At 37.2% G+C, this 20,717-nt stretch overlaps 1 protein-coding gene across 1 annotated transcript; it reads left to right on the forward strand.

Annotated features, from left to right (window-relative positions):
• Positions 1 to 94: 94 nt before the first annotated feature.
• Positions 95 to 19,870, forward strand: LOC129123792 (prostatic acid phosphatase-like). Its single transcript, XM_054638407.2, has 11 exons — positions 95 to 208; positions 6,138 to 6,233; positions 8,175 to 8,261; positions 9,139 to 9,291; positions 11,820 to 11,918; positions 12,728 to 12,832; positions 13,846 to 13,978; positions 15,375 to 15,457; positions 17,155 to 17,261; positions 17,838 to 18,007; positions 18,801 to 19,870. The coding sequence occupies exons 1-11, from the start codon at positions 95 to 97 to the stop codon at positions 18,917 to 18,919; spliced, it is 1,266 nt and encodes a 421-aa protein (XP_054494382.2). The 3' UTR covers positions 18,920 to 19,870.
• Positions 19,871 to 20,717: the final 847 nt, after the last annotated feature.

Genomic DNA, 20,717 nt, shown 5'->3' on the forward strand with positions numbered 1-20,717 from the left:
AGTTCCACCCCTTCTGAAGGTACAGCCTGACGTCTCACAGTTGAGCCTGAGCAGCTGCTGGAGCTACAAAGTCTCTTTTTCCTCTCCTGTCAGGATGGGTGTGATACGGCTTCCCAGCTTGTCTAGGATCCTGTGTTTTTCTTTTCACATTATTCTCATTCTGCTTCAACAGACAACTGCAGCACGAGAACTGAAGTTTGTGGTTGTAGTAAGTAGATTTGCTCTCTGTTTTGTTGTGGGGAATACAGGGACAGAATTACATGTCTGTTGAACCAGACAAGGTGTACAGTTTCATTGCTTGTCTTCAAACTTAGAAATGAGTACTGCTGCCCTTTTGCTTACTGAGTTTAAAGACCTTACCTAAAGAAAGATAAAAATGTCTCTGGTTCTTAGAACTTTAATCTCCTAATCTTCCTAATTATTTCATCTCCTAATCTCCTAATTATTATTTCAAGATAACTGACTTTGTGGTAGATGCATAGTGCAGAGGAATTAAGAGATGCAAAGTCCACATTTACCTATTCTTCCTTAATTTAGCTGACAGTCCAATGCATAGTGTTAGAGCTGGTGATTATGGACTACCTCTTCTATGCTTGGAAGCTGAAGCTTATCATGTTACAGAAGCTACCACACATAAACACACAAAATAAATATTTTCCATTTCACAATAAATGAATTGTCACAGCAGTCCACTGAGAAACTAAATAGACAAGTGTTTTTAAGTGGAGATTTGAGAGATATGTTGTATTAACTTCAGTTAGACTGAAAACAGACTGTAATAATTCTTTTGCTGGGCCATTTCTTATTTCAAAGTAGCTAAACACTGCTTCAATGTCACTTTCCCAAATACCTCTAGAAAAAGAGACATTAATTCAATGTAATACTTTGGATTACGAAGGTTGAACAATGGTCCTTTTCATTCTTTTTTTTAAATAAAAGGTATAATGATAAAGAATAGCTAGTATAAAGGAAGTTTTTCTGTACAAAGTTGAGGAGTTTGGAATGAAGTTTTATAAATAGGCAATTGAAGATCTTCTCCTTCAGCCTTTTCCTATTTGAGACATTATGTGTGCAGAAGTACTGTATCCAAAATAAATTTTCTGGCTCCAGGTAGAGTACTCCATGTATAGCCAGATTGGGTGCATTGTGCATGCACAGCTTGGAGGAAGGCCAGAGTGCACAGGAAAAACCAGTTCCTGCTCCTGCTGAGACACCACTCATAGCAGGGACCTGACGCTAATTCCAGTAACATTCTGTATACAGAATGTTGCATGTCCATATTACCATTGGAAAAACATGCATACTTGCATGTTTTTCAAATGGTCACAGGGAGAACTGGATATAAACAGGTAGACAGCAAGCCTTGGAGCATAAACTCCTTGAAAGGAATGAGATTTTTATTGAATTACTGTTATTGTGTTTTGACAAGCAATGATTTTGCAGAAAGTTACTGGAAATGTTTACCATTTTGGAGAGAGAGGCTTCTTATCCAAAATCATCTGCTTACCATAATTGTGCTTACCATAACCTAACAAAAAATTTTAAAACCCCAAAAATATGCAAAGAAACAAAACAAAACCAAAACCAACCAACCAACCAAAAATTTTCTAGGGTAGCTTATCATAATAAACATTAAATAGTAGGTAAATTTCATTTAGGCTGTCTTCCTTTTAATCCTGTTACTTTTGCTTAGGCTGACCAATCACATAAAATGTTACAATAGGTTTAATCTTACCACAATATATATCTCTTGTCTCAAGGCATGGTTTATGTATGCTGTATTGAATTTTGCCTTCTGAAATCACTGATTGAATTTTCACAGAAACAGAATTTCTAGTATAAATATACAGCATAGGAATTGACCCCATCAGTGAATATACCACTGATATAATGGGATATAATGAGGGTATTGCTACAGTCAGGTAAATCTGAAAGGCATCTTTCTGACCATTGTCCAGCTGTCCTGTAAGTTACCATGTTTTCACCTGGGAGTACTACTGCTGTGTGAAAATTGTCATAAAGAATTTTTAAAATTTCCTTAGCAGAGCCACACAATATAAAATACATCTGCAGGGACGAAGAAACACAGGTAAATGTTCACTTTTTCTCGCTTCTAGAACTGTGCTATGCCTGGGAAGGTGCCTCACTCTCTCCTCACAACTTCCAACAGTGCTGACTCTGTGCATTTTGACTACTGGCCACAAGCTCTGTTCTCTGAAAAGCTCTACTTCAAGCCAATTTGTTAAAATGCTTTTTAAATTTCTTTGCTTACATGTAAACATTAGCTTTTACCACAACTCCTGTGCAATGAATTTAAGATCAAAGGCAGAATTTAAATTTAAAAACACGAACTTTAAATTTAAAGAAGAAAATAGGAAATACGTAGGACAATCAGGCACCCAAGTAGAAATGAAGTACTGATTTATTGCCTCTGTTTAAAGAAGTTCTGACCTCAACCTTCTGCCTCCAACACACATACACATTTCACCTGTCATATACACCAAGAGGTGTGGTTTCTGAGGCACTGTGGTTTCATTGTGTTTTTCTTCTTGTAACTCAGGATAGGAAGTGTTGACTGAGCATGTTATCTTTGAACGTGATTTCTCTAATCAAGCCAAGCCATCTGAGACCTTGACTAAACATGCTTGGTATTTCTACATCTGGTTTCCCTGAACTGGCAGGGAAACAGGCATGGTTTCACTTCACTTTTGTTTCTCCCTTCCTACTGCTGGCTTCAAAGTAAGAGATCTTTTTGTTTAACATTAAGTCTGTCAATGAAAGTGTCTGCAAGAGGCTCACTATCATTCAGAGACAGATACTTCACTGTAATTCATGGCATTTCTAAATGAAGATGTTATATATATATGTGTGCATATGCTACACATGCCATATTCTCAGTGCACCCCCTCCCCTGCACCAGATTGTCTCCAATATGATTTTTCACCTGACAACAATGGAAACAAATGCTGGCCAAAGTCTGAGTCATGTGACCATTTTCATATGAAGTGATCATGCTCACAAATTACCACAAGTGAGTGGATGAACCCAGACACCAAATCAGATTCAAGCTGTATCAGAATGGAATTAAGTAATGGATTTGGTAATTATCCACCTACTGCTCTTGAGAACTGAAATGAAGCACTTCAAAAAAGAGTGCCAAAATTAATACACCAAACAGATCTGCTCTGCTGTTCTTGTGTACATTCCCCTTACCATCACCTCCTTCTTGATTTCTGGGGTCTTTTCACTTTTAATGATGCTTCCTTGCTCCTCTTCTCTCATTCTGCCATGTTCTGTGTCTCCTGAAAGGTCAGGAAGGCAATCAGTAGGCCAGGAGTAATAAATGCTGCAACACACATATTTTTAAATTAATTTGAAGAATCAACTTGTTTTTAAAAAAGTTGAAATTATGAGTGTTGAGAAACTCATATTGATGAGTAAGATAAGATCTGTAGGGATACACCTTCTTTTCCTATCAGGTGTTCTAATGAAAAACACAGTTTCAAGTTTTAGGAAAAGTCTCCTAAGATGTAGCTGTGAGTGAATGAGTGGTCTTTCAACCACTTAGGTTAAGTGGTTGTTCATCCAGTCATTGTTTCATTTGCAGCTGAAGCAAGGTCATTTTCAGAAGTAGCACAGAGGTTTGAGCACATACAGAAACCAGTTGGCTAAGAAGCTTTGTCCTTCAATTCCTAAAAATGGGGTTCTGCTTTTTTAAGTATTTGCTACCTTCTTGCTGCTTCCAGCTTAGTGTTCATATCCTATTTATGTGACACTGCACAATGAAGGTGAAGAAATATGAACAAGGAGCTTAATTATTTCCTATTTTGTGTGGACTTAAAGAAAGTGTGCTTCTTTTTAGAAGAGCACATCCCCACTCCTTTAATTTCTTAAGGTTACAAAGAAATAAAATCTTTTTCTTTATATCTCCTGCTCATATATTCAATATCTCTTTTGATCTTGATCTTTTTGCACACTAACCTCTATTCAGATAAAATGCTGCTCTGACTTATTGAAAGCTGTTAGGGGTTGACTGTAGTGACTGTTGTGACAGTGACTGCTGTGACACACTCAGGGTTATGCTGTACATTGAACATAAAATATCACAAACTAGTATTTAAGATCTAACATGTTGCCAGTAATTTTTCAGTAATAAAAAGGGCATATTTATGGCCAAGTGTTGATCTATTGTTAGGTATTGCCTAAAATATACATAAAAATTAGTCATTTAAACATGTCAGTTAGTTTGAGCAATTGTCAATTACCTATAAAAATGCTTTGCTGTGAAGCTGGATAATTTAACAAGAGAGGATGCAGCTATGTTGTGATTGGGAATTTAACCTTCACTCTTGACACAGGTACCAGCTTATCCAGAAAAACTAATAAATCCTACCTGACACCTATGTACATAAGCATTAGGAAATGAGCAGTAGCACAAAAGTCCTTATCACCCATTTTTCTTGCACTCAGCTGAATCAGCCACCAGACAATGTAACTTATTCTCCTGCTCACTACAGGTGCACTGAGAAATTGTTATAAAGAACCAACTGAGATTCCAAATTATAACAAATGAGATTTAAAGAGGATTAAAAATTGCACAGAAAAGGAAAAAAAACCCCGAACAACAACCTTGATAATGAGGGTAAAGACCCTCTTCAATTCACTGCAAAATACTCATTTTAGGTTGGCCACATAGTGAAATTAAACTGGCAAAACAAAAAACACAATTAGCAGTCTTCTACATGTTCTAATGGTAACTTATACTCTAGCAAACTTTGTTGCCTATTGTAGAAACAAACAGAGGGAGAAATCCAATTATATTTGCCTTTAATGGACAGTATTTTCCATCTCTGAAATAGCTGCTCTAGCACAGGTTTGTGTCCATTACTAGAGAAGGCTGATGGAAAGGGTGTGTGTTGTAATTAAAACATTAAGTCACACCACTGGTGTTTACTTTGAAAAATATAAACGTGAAACACCTCCCAGTGGGAGTGACAAACTAACTGGTGTGATCAACCTTCTCTGATGTCTGGGCAAGAATGATGTGGCTTAATGAGGCAATGGAGAGTATTAATTATAAACAAGTTATGTACCACTGAGGTATTAGGGCACAAATGTCATTTTATTAACAAATATACCACGCTGGTACATTGTCATTTTATTGTGCTAAGTCAGGAATGAAGTTGGTGATGGGAACATTGATAAGCAAAGGCAATTTTTCCAACAATTTGGGTCAGCATCCTGGAAGGTTGTCTGGAGCCCTGTGAATTCGTATTTCAGCATTTTGTTTCACGTGAAACGTCTGTGGATTTAATTTTTTTAAGCCCATGCAGCATATGCTTAGAGGGGATAATTTAGTTTTACAGAATCATTTAATCTAGGGCTGTAATTTCCTTTGTATGTGGGAATAAAAATACAAAAAGGTTCATTTAATTTTTCTGATTAAAAATCATATGATTGAATGCATCACACTAATACTCAGCATGCTGGACTGTTCAGGATAGTAAAGCAACCAACCCCTTTGCTCTCACTGAATTTGATAGAAATAAAATCCTAAAGACTTTAAAAAATATTTTTATATATGCATGCAAAAGTACTAATAAAGTATTAATTAAGCCAACAATGTAAATGTTTATACTCTTATCTTTATATTTTAGGATGAGTGAGAAACTGAGCATAAGATTCATGTGTACATAGAATTACTTTTAAAGATACTGCTATGAAAAAAAGGTTACAAAAAAAAGTTTCAGGTGTCTATGACAAAGTAATTAAATACTAATCTAAGCACATCAGTAACTGGCTTAATACTCAGAAGAATTGAGTTTCCAAAATTCAGTCATATTTCCTGTCTAGATGCCTAGCTGTGAACACAATCCCACTATTAACAACTTGGGTGATTAATGTTCTAGAAGGAAAAATCATCAGGCTTATCCCCACTTAATTCTAATATAATTATACATAATCTTGATTTTAAAGAATATATTCACATCCTACTCGACCAGGTTTCTGTAGACTCTCTGACATTTTCATTTGAAAAATGACACTGAAAGTATAATATATGCTTCCACTTCTAGTTAGATAAGAAAGGAGTGTTAACAGTAATGAACTCAAGGGGTTTTTATTGCTTACATTGTCAGCTTTTCCGTCATGGTGACCGAACACCAATTGTGAACTTTCCAACTGATCTACACAAAGAAAGCGAATGGCCCCAGGGATTTGGACAGCTCACCAAGGTATGTTGACTTTCTTAGAAGAACTTTAAAATGCTATTAAAAGAGGAAGTGGGAAGATATTTTTTGTATGTGTCTCAAAAGCATTAGCAAAAATCCCAGGTTCTGCTAGCTGCTATTAGCAAATACCAATACCAGTAATTCATAAACATTTTTGCAATATTATTCATTTAGTTATTATTAAATTGAAATCTTGTTCATCATAGCTTTATAATTACCTAAAGTAACAACTTCTTGATTGTGTGTCCGCATTCAAACAAATGGCAAGTTTAAACACTGTACTGTTAACATTGATGACGTTCTAAGGACCATTAAGCACTGAGCCCTGTGAAAGGGTAAAGACACAACACCTGCCCACCAAGTCAAGTGACAGGTCCACATCTCATCATTGGACTGACAACCACCAATTCACAAAACAAGAGAAGACTTGCAGGTGAAGGTTGCTTCTGGGGACAATGTCTCTTCCAACAAGGCAACTTGCAGTCCAGAGCTTCACTAGGATGCACTGAACCTACTTGCTGCTCTGGCATTTTAGCATCAAGCCTTAGCTCTTTGACTATTTGACATATGAAGCTCTGGAGCAAAACAAAGCCAATGCATTTCCTAATAACATTTTGTCATGGTGTAGAAGCATGAAACAGAGACAGTTCAGTGTTTAATGTTTGAAGGGGGTTTGAAAGATCTGTAAAATTCACACACTGAAACAATGCATTACTATCTTATTACTAGCTTATGTACTAAGATGTTCCTACTTTGGCATTGATTTTTTCAGAGCTTTTTTCTATTTTGTTATCTTTTTAGAAACAGTAGTAGGAATATACTTCTCTGACAGGTAGAAGTTTAAAAGTTCAGCTCAGGCTTTAGAAATTAATAACAGAAAAGACAGTGTGCAACCTAAGACAACTGCAGGCACACCAAAGCAAAGACAGAAGAATGCTACTTAAGGCGTGAAATATAAGCCACAAATGTATAAGCCTGGATAAATAACAGAGCAATGACAATGATAAATACTAGGCTGTCAGTCATCCTCTCTCAGCTGTCACTAAATGACATACATTGTAAAGGACAATGTTGATCGGTGTCTACAGATCTACAGCACTGCAGAAATAGTATTTGTACAGAGTCAGGGGCATTGCCTTTCTGTAGCAAACATTGCAATCTTAGCACTTCAGAAGACATAACTTCTTCATAGATAAAAGTGAACATTTCTATTAAAAATTCTAGATCACCTGCAACATACACAGTTGTTCTGATTTTGGCTGAGAGAGAGCTGGTACAGGGCTCTGTTTTGTGCTGAAAACAGTGCTGATAACACAGGGATGTTATCAGCAGTAATGTTTTGTTACTGCTGAGCAGGGTTTACACAGATTCAAGGGCTTTTCTGCTTCTCGTACCACCCTGAGTTTGTCTGGGGGAGCACAAGAAGCAGGGAGGGGACACAGCTGGGACAGCAGGTCTCCACTGAGCAAAGAGATATACTGCACCATATGATGCCATGCTTAGCATATAAAACTGGGTGGAGAAAGAGGAAGGGGCAGACATTCAGCTTGATGTTGTTTGTTTTCTCAAGCAACTGGGATGGAGCTCTGCTTGCCTGGAGGCTTAACTCCTTCCTGTCCATGGGAAGTGGTTAATAAATTCCTTGTTCTGCTTTGCTGGCATGTGTGGCTTTTGCTTTTCATATCAAACCATCTTCAAACCCTGGAATTTTCCCACTTTTACTCTTCTGATCCTCTCCCCAATTTCAGCAGGGGTGAGTGAGAGAGCAGTTGTGTGGCGTTCAGTTGCCAGCTGAGGTCAAAGCACAATAACAGTATATCATACAAAACAGTTAACGATCACTTAAAAGCTGATTGCTGAAGACAAAAAAAAGAAAAAGACACTTTTATACTAAAAGTCTCCAGTCACCTTAATCTAGTACTCACCCATATGCTTGCCTTACAGACTGGAATGCAGCAGCTATTTGAACTTGGACAATATATGAGGAAACGATATTCCAGCTTCTTGAACAGCACATACAACCGGCAAGAGGTATAGAGCAGATCTCTCTGCAGCACATTTCTCTGGCATAGCAGAACTATGGACTTAAAAAAGCACATTATCATACTCATTTCATTAATGGAGAAATTCGGGTAATAGAAGAACATTTTTGAAAGACAGACTTATGTCAAAGTAAACACAGAATAAAGTCTATTTTTCAGCTCTTACATTCTGTTTGGGTCTTTCACAATCTAATTTTCCCAAACTGAACAGCTCCACAATGAATGAGTTGGGAATTTGTACAGTGACCATTATTGTTTTAGTCTGTTGAAAGATAAATACCTATCATGTGATGGGCCATGCTTACACACTTCCTCCTGTAACAGCTCTTTGGATGTGCTTACCATACACTACAGACCCCTTGTGAGGAAGACACCTCTAACATTTTGGTCTGTTTAGGAGGCATACATTATAGGAAGGTATGAAAGACCTTTGCTATGCTTCCAAGAGAAGTTTACATTTTTGAGTGCTTTAACATTCCTGATCGCTGATAGACTATAGAATCATTTAGGTGGGAAAAGACCTTTATAAGTTTCAAGTCCAATTGTTAACCTGTCCACCATGAAATCATATATATCAATGTTAAGATAGAGAAAAATAAGATAGAGAACATCCTTCTTTGAAATCAAGTTTTCCTATTCTTTCAGTTCAGTCTGGAGGTTAGATTCCAAATTAAAAGACGCCTTGAAAATTCCATTTGTGAAACTGAAGTAGGGCCCTGGAAAGCCGAGTTACAGTTTCACTGTTTTGACTTTATGCAAAAATATAACACTAAAACCAAGAAGTCAGTATTGACAAGTTGGGTAAAATTTCCCTAATGCTTTATAGTTTCCATTTTATCTTTAATTCTTTGCCATTCTATTTTCAGTTTTACATCCAAAGTACAGATTATGATCGCACCATTATGAGTGCCCAGTCATATCTTTCTGGCCTCTTTCCACCAACTAGCAGCCAAATTTGGAACCCTGAGCTTCTCTGGCAACCCATTCCAGTCCACATTTTTCAAAAAACAGCAGAGCAGGTGAGTACTGGCTAGAAGCATTCTATAAAGTCTTAATCTCTCGCAGAAGCAAAAGAACAGAAAAAAAGGAAAATAGCTAAAGAGCATTTTTAAGCTTTTTGAGTTCAATATAACAGAAAATATCAAATACAGCTACTGGCTGACAAGTATGTCATAGGTCAACTGTAACAGCTTCATGAAAATCCTCCTTCCATAGTTGCAGAACACCTGAATTACCACACACACTACCTGAGGTTTCGCTGAGGTTATTTCTCCTGACCAGAACACTTTTGGACAGTAGCCTAGGGAAGTTGCCCTAAATATTTACAGGAAACAAGTGCTTTTCTAAACACCACTCAACTAGGCAGATCTTGTCTCTTTGGTAAGTTTTTTCCATAGTTTATTCAAGGAATTGAATTTCCACCAGCCACTGTAATGATCTCAAAATTATTACCTTCCTATTCTGGTGGCATTTAGGCATTCTAATTACAGACAAGGACTCTTTTATGCTTAGTGCTATAGAAACATTTAATGAAACCCTAGCACTTCCCTTGCAGATCATAAGAGTAGACCTACCTGAGTCATAGGTCCTGTAGAAGTTTTACTTCATGTAGCTCACTCTGTCTGACTCAGGTTTAGATTTTAATTTCAGTTGCTCTTGTGACAAGGACTGTGTAAGGAACAGTATGGCCAACAAGGATAAAAAGCTTGTGAGTGTAATAGCAGAAAGCCTCATTTACTTCTGGCTTTGAGGACTTTGAGAAGCTGACTTTAAGGAAAGTTGTACAAACCCCCTATTACATAACTGCCCATCACCAACATCAGACTATGAACTCACTCATTAGGGGGCTGCCACACCTCTCTCCCTTTGATGTTGCTCCGTTCTTAGAGACCACGTTTGAAAACAGGTACAGGGAGAAAGTGTTCCCAAAAACTGGTTTAGGCAAGTGTGATTCAGCCAGAAACTTAATCCTGTTCCTGAACAGAAAAGAACACTGTCATTGTTATTTAAATAACAGAGGAAGTCCTTTCACCAGAAGACAAGAAAAACATCAGGGTGGTTAGAGTTTTGGCCTTATTATATACCTCAAAGCCCTTAGGGGAATCACAGTGCAATGAAACAACCTGTTTGAGGAAGGCAAGCTCATTTGTAGGAGTCTCTAGTGCCTCATCGCTTCTGTGGCTTCTTCAGGAGTAAGTATTGATGCTTCCATCAAACACACCTCTGCAGCAGCACAAAATGCCTTTTATAATGCAAACCACCTGGAAAAAAACCATTGCTCCCTTGTTAAACCAAGCAGATGTTTGAAGGTATGTTCAAGCCCCAAGCAACACAAAGTGGGAAACTGAAGCCAGGTACAGTCCTGTAAAAAAACCATAATCACAGTTTATTTTTAAGTCACTGAGATCTATCAAGACTTGACAGGCAACAGTACTGAGTACTGCTTAATGAAGCCAAAGGGAGCGGCTTAATTAATAACACCTAGAGAGGGATAATTAAGACATACAGCAAGAGAAACATTTCTTATTGTGTAATTAAACAACATTCCCCAGTCTCATATTGCAACTCTGAGCTTTCATCCTCAGTGTGCTACTGTTACAGAAAAATTGCACCCTTGGAAACCTATCTAAGTGAAAGTGGGCTAGGGTCAGTTGGTGGCTGCTGCCAATGTCCCACTGGAAATATGCTGGAAGTGCAGTCTGTAAATGTTACAGGATAATACTAGTGCTGGATCAAAAATACTCTAGTGATGTGGCATAAAGTGCTGAACCAGCACAAGATTGTTTTGTTCACCATGGCTTTTTGCTGACATTTTATGCTGTATCAGGGATCATTTATCTTTGTGCAACTGATATAAACCATATTTGCCAGAGCTCAGAGTTTGAAGGATGCATGTATTTACATGCTATTCAGATCAAATATGTATTATCATGTGACCTTGTAAAGTACACACTTGGAATAATTAAATGTGAACCATTTCCCTAAAGAAGAACAGAGCCCTTAGGCCCTTAGCTTTTTGATATTTCAAGAGAACAATCTGTCACTCTTGTTTCAAGTTCTGCCTATTAAGTGGTACTTAAAATGCTTACCATAATCCCTTGGTTATCTCCAAAGAGATGACACCTGGATGTGTAGATGGAAAAGCAGTTCAGGTTCCAGTACCAGGTGGAGTTAAATTACATCTGGGGGAATGCAGAAAATGAGAGGGAAATTGTAGCTTTTTAAAATTCCTGATCATGGACCCTGGCCCATTTCTCAAAGCAACCCCTTCACAGACACGTGCCATTTCTTTCTGCCAACATCAATTAAATTGAGAGAAATCAAGCTATCACAGAAACAAGTAGCCATTGAAGAGTCAAGTTACCCCAGTCTACTCACTATGTTAACTGAATTCATTTTTAAGATACCCAAACAAACAATTACTGAGTAGGTCTAGCACAACCATAAATCTGTCTAAAAGTATTACACTATTAATCCCAGCAACAGAAAAAATAGAGGGGTATCGATAATTTTAGAACTATTCTAAGTTTTTCTTTTCATGTTTCAGAGGCTGAACTTCCCTCTGCCCAACTGTCCTCGTTTTGATGAGCTTCAGCATGAAACACAAACATCTAAAGAATTTCAAAGTAGAATACAACCATACATGGTAAGAGGAAAAAAAACCCCAAAAACCAAAAATCCAAACAAACCCAAGATGTGAGAAAAAGGAAGGTAACTAAGTTGTAGAAGTTACGGAATTGCATCTTTTTCTTTTGCTAAAATGCAAAAACAAATTGAAAAAAATTAAACCCCTGTTTAGGTTACATCACCATTGTGTTAGAGATGACACAGATCAGAAGGCAAAGTGGCAAAAGCCCTGATTTTACTGAAACTGCATCTTTTATACACTGGTCTGATACAGGTGGACCTGATTGTCATTTAATCAATACATTTCACATGACTGGCTAATTAACAAGACACCCATTTGTAAACAACCTTATGGGCAAAACAGCTTACTACAAAACACCAGGTGAAGATTGTTTAGAATTCTTTCTCTCCGGCTCCCTAAAGTTTCCCAGACCGATTCATGGGAAAGCTTATCTAGCTTTCTCCCTCTCTGACCAGACTATTGCATCTCCAAGGTTAGATATTAGAGAAAGGTTCTTCACCCAGAGAGTGGTCAGGCACTGAACTACTCAGTTCAATCAGGCTCCCCAGGGAAGTGATCACAGCACCAGCCTGACAGAGTTCAAGAAGCATTTGAACAATGATCTCAGGCACATAGAGCGATTCTTAGGAATGTCATGTGCAGGGCCAGGAGCTGGACTCAACGATCCTTGTGGGTCCTTTCAAACCCAGCTTATTCTTTAATTCTGTGAAAATTCTGTGAAAGGGTTGGGTGTTAGTGAATCTATCTGCATGTATGTTCCATGTGTATTGAGCATTTGTGGTATACTCTTCGCTTTTTCCCCACAGGATTTTTTGCAAACAATGGCGGTTAACACAGGGCTTGAACTAAATCACCTTAAAATACTGGACAATTTCCAGCTGTGGAATACATATGACACTCTCCATTGTGAGGTAATAAAAAATCAATAGATGCTGGGGAGGAATATAACTCCAGCTTTGGGTTTCAATTAAACCATGGCAATATGTTTTCACAGGAATGAGTTGTATTGTCTCCTACATTTGTGTTTTTTGGTTTTTGTTGTTTTTTTTTAATTTAAATCTAAGTTATATTTAGTGCTTTGGTAAAAGATATCTGAAAAACATGATCTACATCTTGGGAGACTGTCATTTCCATTTCATGTCTTAAGAACTGTTACCATTCCCATTATTCCCTTTTTTCCTTTCCCAATAGGCTGCTATAAAATTATTCAGCATGATAGCTATAATAGATTTGTGATTTTTAACAGAGAAATGAAATTATTAGCTTTCAACTATTAAAAGGTAAACATCAAAAATACTTATGATTTTGAACATGAGAGATCATGAAAGATCTATCAGTTAAAAATTTTTGAGACAGTGATTGCTATCAGTTAAAAAATGCCCAAACTGACCCCAAGCATGGGATAATTCCATTTGGCCCCAGTCACTACCAGCAGGGCATGAAGGATTTTGAACATATCCTCTACAAATTGAGGTAATTAAACATGATAAGACACCATCACTGTTACATGACTGAAGAGTGACATTTGTCTCTAGTTGCACAGTGATACAACTGGTATGTGGACAACTGTATGGAAAGGCAGAAAAAAATAGACATTTATAACCTGAGGACTCAGAGAAAGAAAGAGAAGAAGACCTATGTCTTCAATATTTCCCACCAAAAACATGTATCTCTATAGCAAGAACACATTATACCTATATGGAATCTCCTTCATTTAGATTCTTCTGCTCTGCCCATTCACTCACTTCAGGCCAATCCCCATTCCCACAAAATTTGCTCCAGGGCATGTTCTGGAGTAAAACCATACTGTACAGAGAATTGCAGGACAGTCTCAGAAAGTCTAAACTAAGTAGTGTGAGGGTAGATGATAGGATGATGGAAACCAGTGAATTATAAACATGCTTTTGTTTTCCTTTATCACTAGGATATTCATAATTACACTCTCCCTGTATGGGCCACTAAAGATGTAATCAACAAGATGGAAAAACTGGCAGAATTGGCTTTACTCTCATTATTTGGTGTTTATAAAACAGAAGAGAAATCACGACTACAAGGAGGTAAATCAAAAAATGCATAGCTTTAAGAAAGGAGGAGGTAATGCAACATCTTGTCACTTCACTAACGCAAAATTATTCAAACAAACCCTTGATTTGAAACTATGGACATTGGATGCCATATTAAGTATCCAAATATGTGTTGAACATTGGCACTTGCATGGATAAAATACCACAACAAGGCATAAAAATTAATATCTTCAGGTTTTCCAGATTTTTAAAGGTATTAGGACTTTTCAGAAATATTATAGAAAACTAAGGGAATAAATCAGGCCCTCATGGTTATGATCATTACTTACTAAATAGTAGGTTAGACTTAGTTGTTTCTCCAGCATTTCTTCTAATTGTTTACTGTTGTTTTTCTCCCTTTGATGTACTGGTTATATATTGTGTCAAAATACTGGCAATATATTTGTAGCTCTCTGAGTGATATAAAGCTGCTCCAAAGCAGTCTGGTCAGAATAGAGGCTGAGAGATTCCAGCTATGTCTATATTGTGAGAACAACAAGAACTGGTAACTATTGCTTAGCTCCAAAATGGGGGCACATAGACTGTGCTGCACATTCTGACACTAGTTCAGGACACAACCCTGGAATTTATCATATGATCCTCAGGTATCCATGAGCAGGAAATCCAAACAATTGAGTTTGAATATTTGCAGGCTGGAACATTTGAGGCTAGGCTTTCTAATGCACCTACTGTGCAGCCTAGATCTAGGTAAAGAAATATTAGCAGATCCATTACCTAGGCATGCACATCACTGGATCAAATATATAGCAATTACTGGCTCCAATCTGCAGTAAAGCCTATTAGCTGGCAAATGCCCATATCAAATGGTCAGGACTATTTAATGTTCACTGGCATACCAATTACATCCTCTTTCCTTAGAATGATATAAACTGTGCTTCAGGGAATTTCTGCTACCTTTACCCATTGGTTTTAGAATACCTTTGGGCTGGAGAAGAAGTACAAAAGAGCTTTGGAAAAAGCAAAGAATCAATAACGTGTAACATGTTGGAAGTAAATAGTTAAAATATTTCTTTGGCATGTAGAGAGGAAGAGACCAGCACAGTTGTCATTATTCCAACACTACAAAAAATCAAAAAAAGAATGGAGAGAGCTCAGCATAACAGAACTGGAAGTGTCATTATAACCAGTTCTCAGGATGGTTCTAAATGATTTCCTGTGAATCCTGCTTCTTCACTTGACCTGGATGATGAATCATATATTTTTCCTCTGTAATATCTTCTCTGTAGTTACAAAATTGTATTAAACTGAAAAATGAGTATGAGGCCTGAGTAGATGTCTTATATTTGATATTCACATTATTTTGTCTTTTTTGTTTCCATTCAAGCATTATACCTTCATTTTCCACTTCCTTTTTTTCCATCTTTTTAAGGTGTCCTTGTGAATATTATTTTAAACAGTATTAAACAAGCTGCCAATTCTTCAAAACCAACAAAAATGGAGGTCTACTCTGCAGTGAGTATTTTCATCTTTCATAAATCTTGCTTTGATTTTACCAGTATTTAAGTTAAATAAAAGAATAATACACTACAGTTTAATTCAGCTAAAAAGCTAAACACCAATCAGTACAAGAACAGAGTATAGGCATGGATCCCACCTCGGTTTTAGTTAAACTATATTTTGCAAAAAAACCTATATATATATTATCCTTCATTATTCCTACAACCCAATGGTGCAGTTTCTATTAGTCGCATCTTTCCTGAAGCGCTCCAAAGATACTGACACATAGCAGAATTTCAGCTGTGCCTCCAAACCTCTCTTCTGTGGTTCTTTTTTATTACTACTACTATTATTTTATTTATTTTAGAGGGTGAAGAGGGCCACTTTCATCAGGCCAAGATCTACTTAGCTCATCCATTATTCTGTCTCTAACAAGAGCCAAAGGCAGGGATGAATGTGAGAATAAAGACAGCAGAGAGTGATAAAACCTTCCAGCAATCTGTGTCTTAGGGACCTTCCTGATACAGAATTTGTCCCTGTGTTTAGTCTCTCTTGACAGACTGTCTTCCACCAACTTGCCTAATTACTTTTTAAATTAATTTATACCTTTGGAATCTGCAACATCCTGTGACAATGACTTTTGTTTAAAAAGTACTCCTGCTTTTATTTACATTTTCTGGGTCTCTAATGAATTTAGTATTTTCTGTCACTCCTCTTCCATATTTCCTTTTCCAAGACGGAGTCCTACTGTACTTAATCTTTTCTCCTATAGAAACTACTTGATACCTCATATCTTTCTCACTGTCCTTCCTACATGACTCCAGTACCACCATGTTCTTTTTGAAGAGGAAAGAGCAGTACATCCAGATTTTTCACTTCTGCTTTAGTACCCTGAGTTCATGTATACTGTTATTTTTGAAACTGATCAGCCTATAAAATTCCAGAACCTGAATATTAATTAAAGCATAGCTGCTAGACTATAGTATAAATAGGTCTGGCAGATATATAGATAGATATATATATACATATGCGCCTAAAGATGCTTGCAAAATTTATGCACCAAAATGTTTGGACTTCCTGCCTTCAGCTCCTCTTCCTATGATCCTTGCAAAAGCAGGGATAATGGGTAAATGAAGAAACTATATGTGGGTGGGTAACAGATCCCATAAAAATAGAAGCCAAACTGAGATTTCGTTGTATGAGTCCAAACAGAAGGAACAATAGAAAAAAAAATCTGAAGTGGAAGAAAGGAGAATAATCTTTGAACACAACTATTTGTCTGGTATACTACCTGAAAAAAAAGTACTTGTACCTTCACTTGAAATGCCCTAGATTATACTACTGTACAGTGCCTTAATCTGACCTTGGAGCAAAAGACACTACTGAAGGAAGGAAGAGATAAAATGGACTGAAAAGCTAGATTTATTACTCAAACCACTTCTTGCTTTCCCTTGGTATCTGTCTCCAAAATCCTGCCAGATGGTGTAAGACACATACTGCAGTAACTCTTTGGAAATGCCTCCTGCTGTCTGTAGTAATCAGTTAACATGTTTTTCCCAATGGTGAATATACTGAACACAGTTTTATGGTCAAATTTACACAGGTTTTCTTTTATCTTGATTTTCACTCCCTCTCTACTCTTGTCTCATAACTCTGGATGAATGCTTGTTGACTTAATTGACTGTAAAGGATGGATTTTTTTTTTCCAATAGCATGACACCACTGTTGGGGCCCTCCAGATTGCTCTCAATATTTTCAATGGAAAACTGCCACCATATGCTGCTTGCCAGTTTTTTGAACTCTACCAAGAAAGCAATGGGCAAGTATCTTCTTATTGATGCAAGAAAGAGTGTTCAGAATTTGCTACCCTCTTCCCCAAAACCTTTTTTTCTCTCAAATATTGTGAGAAGATACAATTTTGATTTAAATAGATGCTTCACTAACAGCCCATAGGCACAAAGTCATATTAAAACTAGGGAAAATTACATTTTCTGGATGTGCATGTATGCTTTGGAAGACAGGAAGAAAAGGTAAAACAAGCCTTATGAGAGGGAAGAAAGTGGTAAAATAAATTTCCCTGATTCTCCAGATGATAGCAAGAACATTTCCAAGACAACCCCCACAGCAAGCCAGTTGGCTTAGAAGAGCCCAGTGCTGGTGCCATTCAAGGAGCCTGCAGAAAGACCTTTTCAGCTGTCTGTTGATCTGTGCAGTTAAAGTAACAGCTTTGTTAATTTAAAACTGGGCTTAGCAGATGTCTTTCACAAAGCCTCCACTCTTGGAGAACAGGTTCTAGAGTAGGATGTTAGAGCCTATTTCCAACATGCTGTCTCAAAGTAGGAAACCTTCTATTTAAGAACCTTTAAAAAAAAAACTTTTCAATGTCGTTAATCAGGCAATATAGCATCGAAATGCATTATCGGAACGACACTTCAAAGGATCCTTATCTCCTCACTTTGCCAGGGTGCACCTCTTCTTGTCCACTTGAGAAGTTTGCTGAACTAGTTTCTCCGGTGATTACAGAAAACTGGTCAAAAGAATGTGGGAAGAAAGACAAAATGAAAGGTAGTGTAACAGTTCTGTATTTTCCACAAAGGACACGGAGGCAGATATTTTATCAGTGGCTCCAAACTTTGTACCTTTCACACAATCAATAGATTTCCCTTTAAGTGTGGGCCAGATTTACTATGGACAAGGAATGTCAGTAGAAATTAAATTAGCATATTCACAAAAGGAGCTGCCTAAAGGCTGTGGTCAAAACCAGATCACCACTTGTTGAAAACATCGAAGAGAAGTACGGATGTTGGTGCTATACAAGGGTCCTGTTCATGTTGGATACAGCAGACTTTCTGCAAATGCAAAGCAAAAATGGCTTGCAAATGCATGGTAAGATTTGTGCATCTGTATTTCTGCAGTTGTACTAAGTGCAGCTGATCCATGATCTACTAACAGCTGAGAACTGATAACCTCTTCCTGCCTGAATATTATTTCTGGGAGGGAGGAGAAGAGCAAGGCAATACATGTTACTTCTCAATAGTCCTGTTATTTCCCCTGTACTGCAGATATTCACCATTCTGCTGATCTCTGATGAAACTATTTTTCTTTTTTCATTAACTACACATAGGCCCTCCTGCCCTATGGAAACATGGGAGTAAGATTCACCTATGAACAGAAAGCAATCTATACATTTCTAGGATTGAAATATATGTTCTTATGTTGCATATGCCAGTAAATTTGATCTTGCCAGAAATATTTCCATTGTACATATATGTAATTAGACTGTTAGCTTTGCATAGAAAATGGTATACATGCATGTCTTTCATTAACTCCCTTTTCACTTATTTTTTGTTCTTCACAGATGTTTTTATCGGATTTAATGTTGCTGTTTGCTTGTTGTCCATTTTTAACCTTGTGCTGCTCTACCTCCTTTATCATTATGGACGCTGCAGGAGCAGAAACAGCTACCAAGACATTTAAATTGGAGGTAAAAATGTGAAAGCGAGAGCAGCTAGACATCGAGGAATACTTGAAGTTGCTGATACCCATCAGTTTGCTCTGGTCAAAATAATCTCCAAAGCATATTCAATATACTTGAACAACTGAGGTATCTGTGGCCTAAAATTCTACACATCTGCAGTGAGAAATACTGTAGAAATATGTTATTTCAGGAATTATTGGATGGATGGAACTACTTCAATTTATATCTTTATTCTACTACTACTATTAATCAATCTTATATCAGCCAATGGGGTAAAGGAATGCTACTGCCCATGGCTTTTTTTTATATTGTCTATTACCATTTAGCCCAGTGCTTCTCAACAAGCCTTTCTTCAAAACTGCATTCTGTAATATTTACCTTACTTCCTATAAATGCCTATTTTGCTGATGCACAGGAAAATAGTTGTAGTGAGCAAAAGTTGCAGTACTGTATGAAAAAGACTCATACCAGCATTTGAACATACTGTTCCTGCATTTATTAATGCAAATTTATGCATGAGTTTTGACCTTGGTCTTCAGCTAATAAGTCTTCAGCCTGCCCTTTAAAGGAGTTACACCTCTATAGCTCTTACTGAAATTAGTAGAACTGGGATCATCTTTGTCACATATCCAGGCATCAAGCAAGAAGCTTAGTGCAACAGCACCTTGGCCAGTGTCTGTAACTTCAATAATATGGATAAGTAAATATATAAAATCTATTTTTGGTTGCTACACTGTTTTCCTGGTTTTCTGAGCTCCCAGTCATGAATGATCCTTTGCTCTGCATTTTTTTGAGCCACTCTTAGAATAATTCCTCAAGCTATCACTCTCTTTGTTATCTTTTATTTTAAATCACAATAACTCCTTTAACTCCTTGCTCTGTTCACAATACTATATGTTAGCAAGATGTACACTAAAAGTAAGAAAACAATGATTCTGCTTTTTGTATGTTGATCTCTTCTGTGCAATTTATTTTGTTTAGATTGTAAGCTTCAAATGTCAGGGAATGTATTTCTGTAACTGCTCTTGAGTGTCACAAACTATATGCATAATAAGCAGTAATATTGCTGTGTAAAATCCTGCTTATTGTTGTATGTTTCAAGACTGAATCAAGACTTTTTCATCCTGTAGTCCTGCAGAGGATACTGTGAATTACAATACCTTGGAGAAGTCTCTTTAAAAACCAAGACAACCACACAAACAGGTGCCAACAGCAGGGTCAGCCCAACAGGTATAAAGTGCTGAAGCTAATGTGTCCTGCTGAGATTCAGAAAGAGAGAAAGCTGAGAGATGGAGCTGCTTAACTCAGACACAGCATCACAGCAATGGGAATACACTGCTTCTGGACTGACTTTCACTCACATTCTGTGGGTTGCAATGTGGAGCCCAAAAGCCTCAGTAAGCTATCACTGAGACAGTGATCTAGAGATCAGCCATCAATATTACAGCTGAAATGTGATATAATTATATATAGTGATATTAAATATCATATATTAAATAGCATAAGTCAGAGTAACATGCTTGTGGGAGTATAGCACTTCCCAAACATTGCATTTCTTGTAATAACTTCAGTGACTGAAGTGTCCACCTTTTGAAAATTATTTCTCAGTAAAAAGCTTTTAGTAGTATCCATGACATTTCCATTCTATCTATTTTAGGAAATATCATCATCAACGGGTGGATTTGAGTCTTACATGTTCAGGATTTTTATTGTATAACAGGTTGATGCAAAGCTGTCAAAAAGATGAAAGGCTGTCCCTAAATCAGATGGTTTAGATGTACAAGCTTCAGCTTGTAA

Source organism: Agelaius phoeniceus, chromosome 1 (genome assembly GCF_051311805.1).
Source record: "Agelaius phoeniceus isolate bAgePho1 chromosome 1, bAgePho1.hap1, whole genome shotgun sequence".
Classification (NCBI taxonomy): Eukaryota; Metazoa; Chordata; class Aves; order Passeriformes; family Icteridae; genus Agelaius; species Agelaius phoeniceus.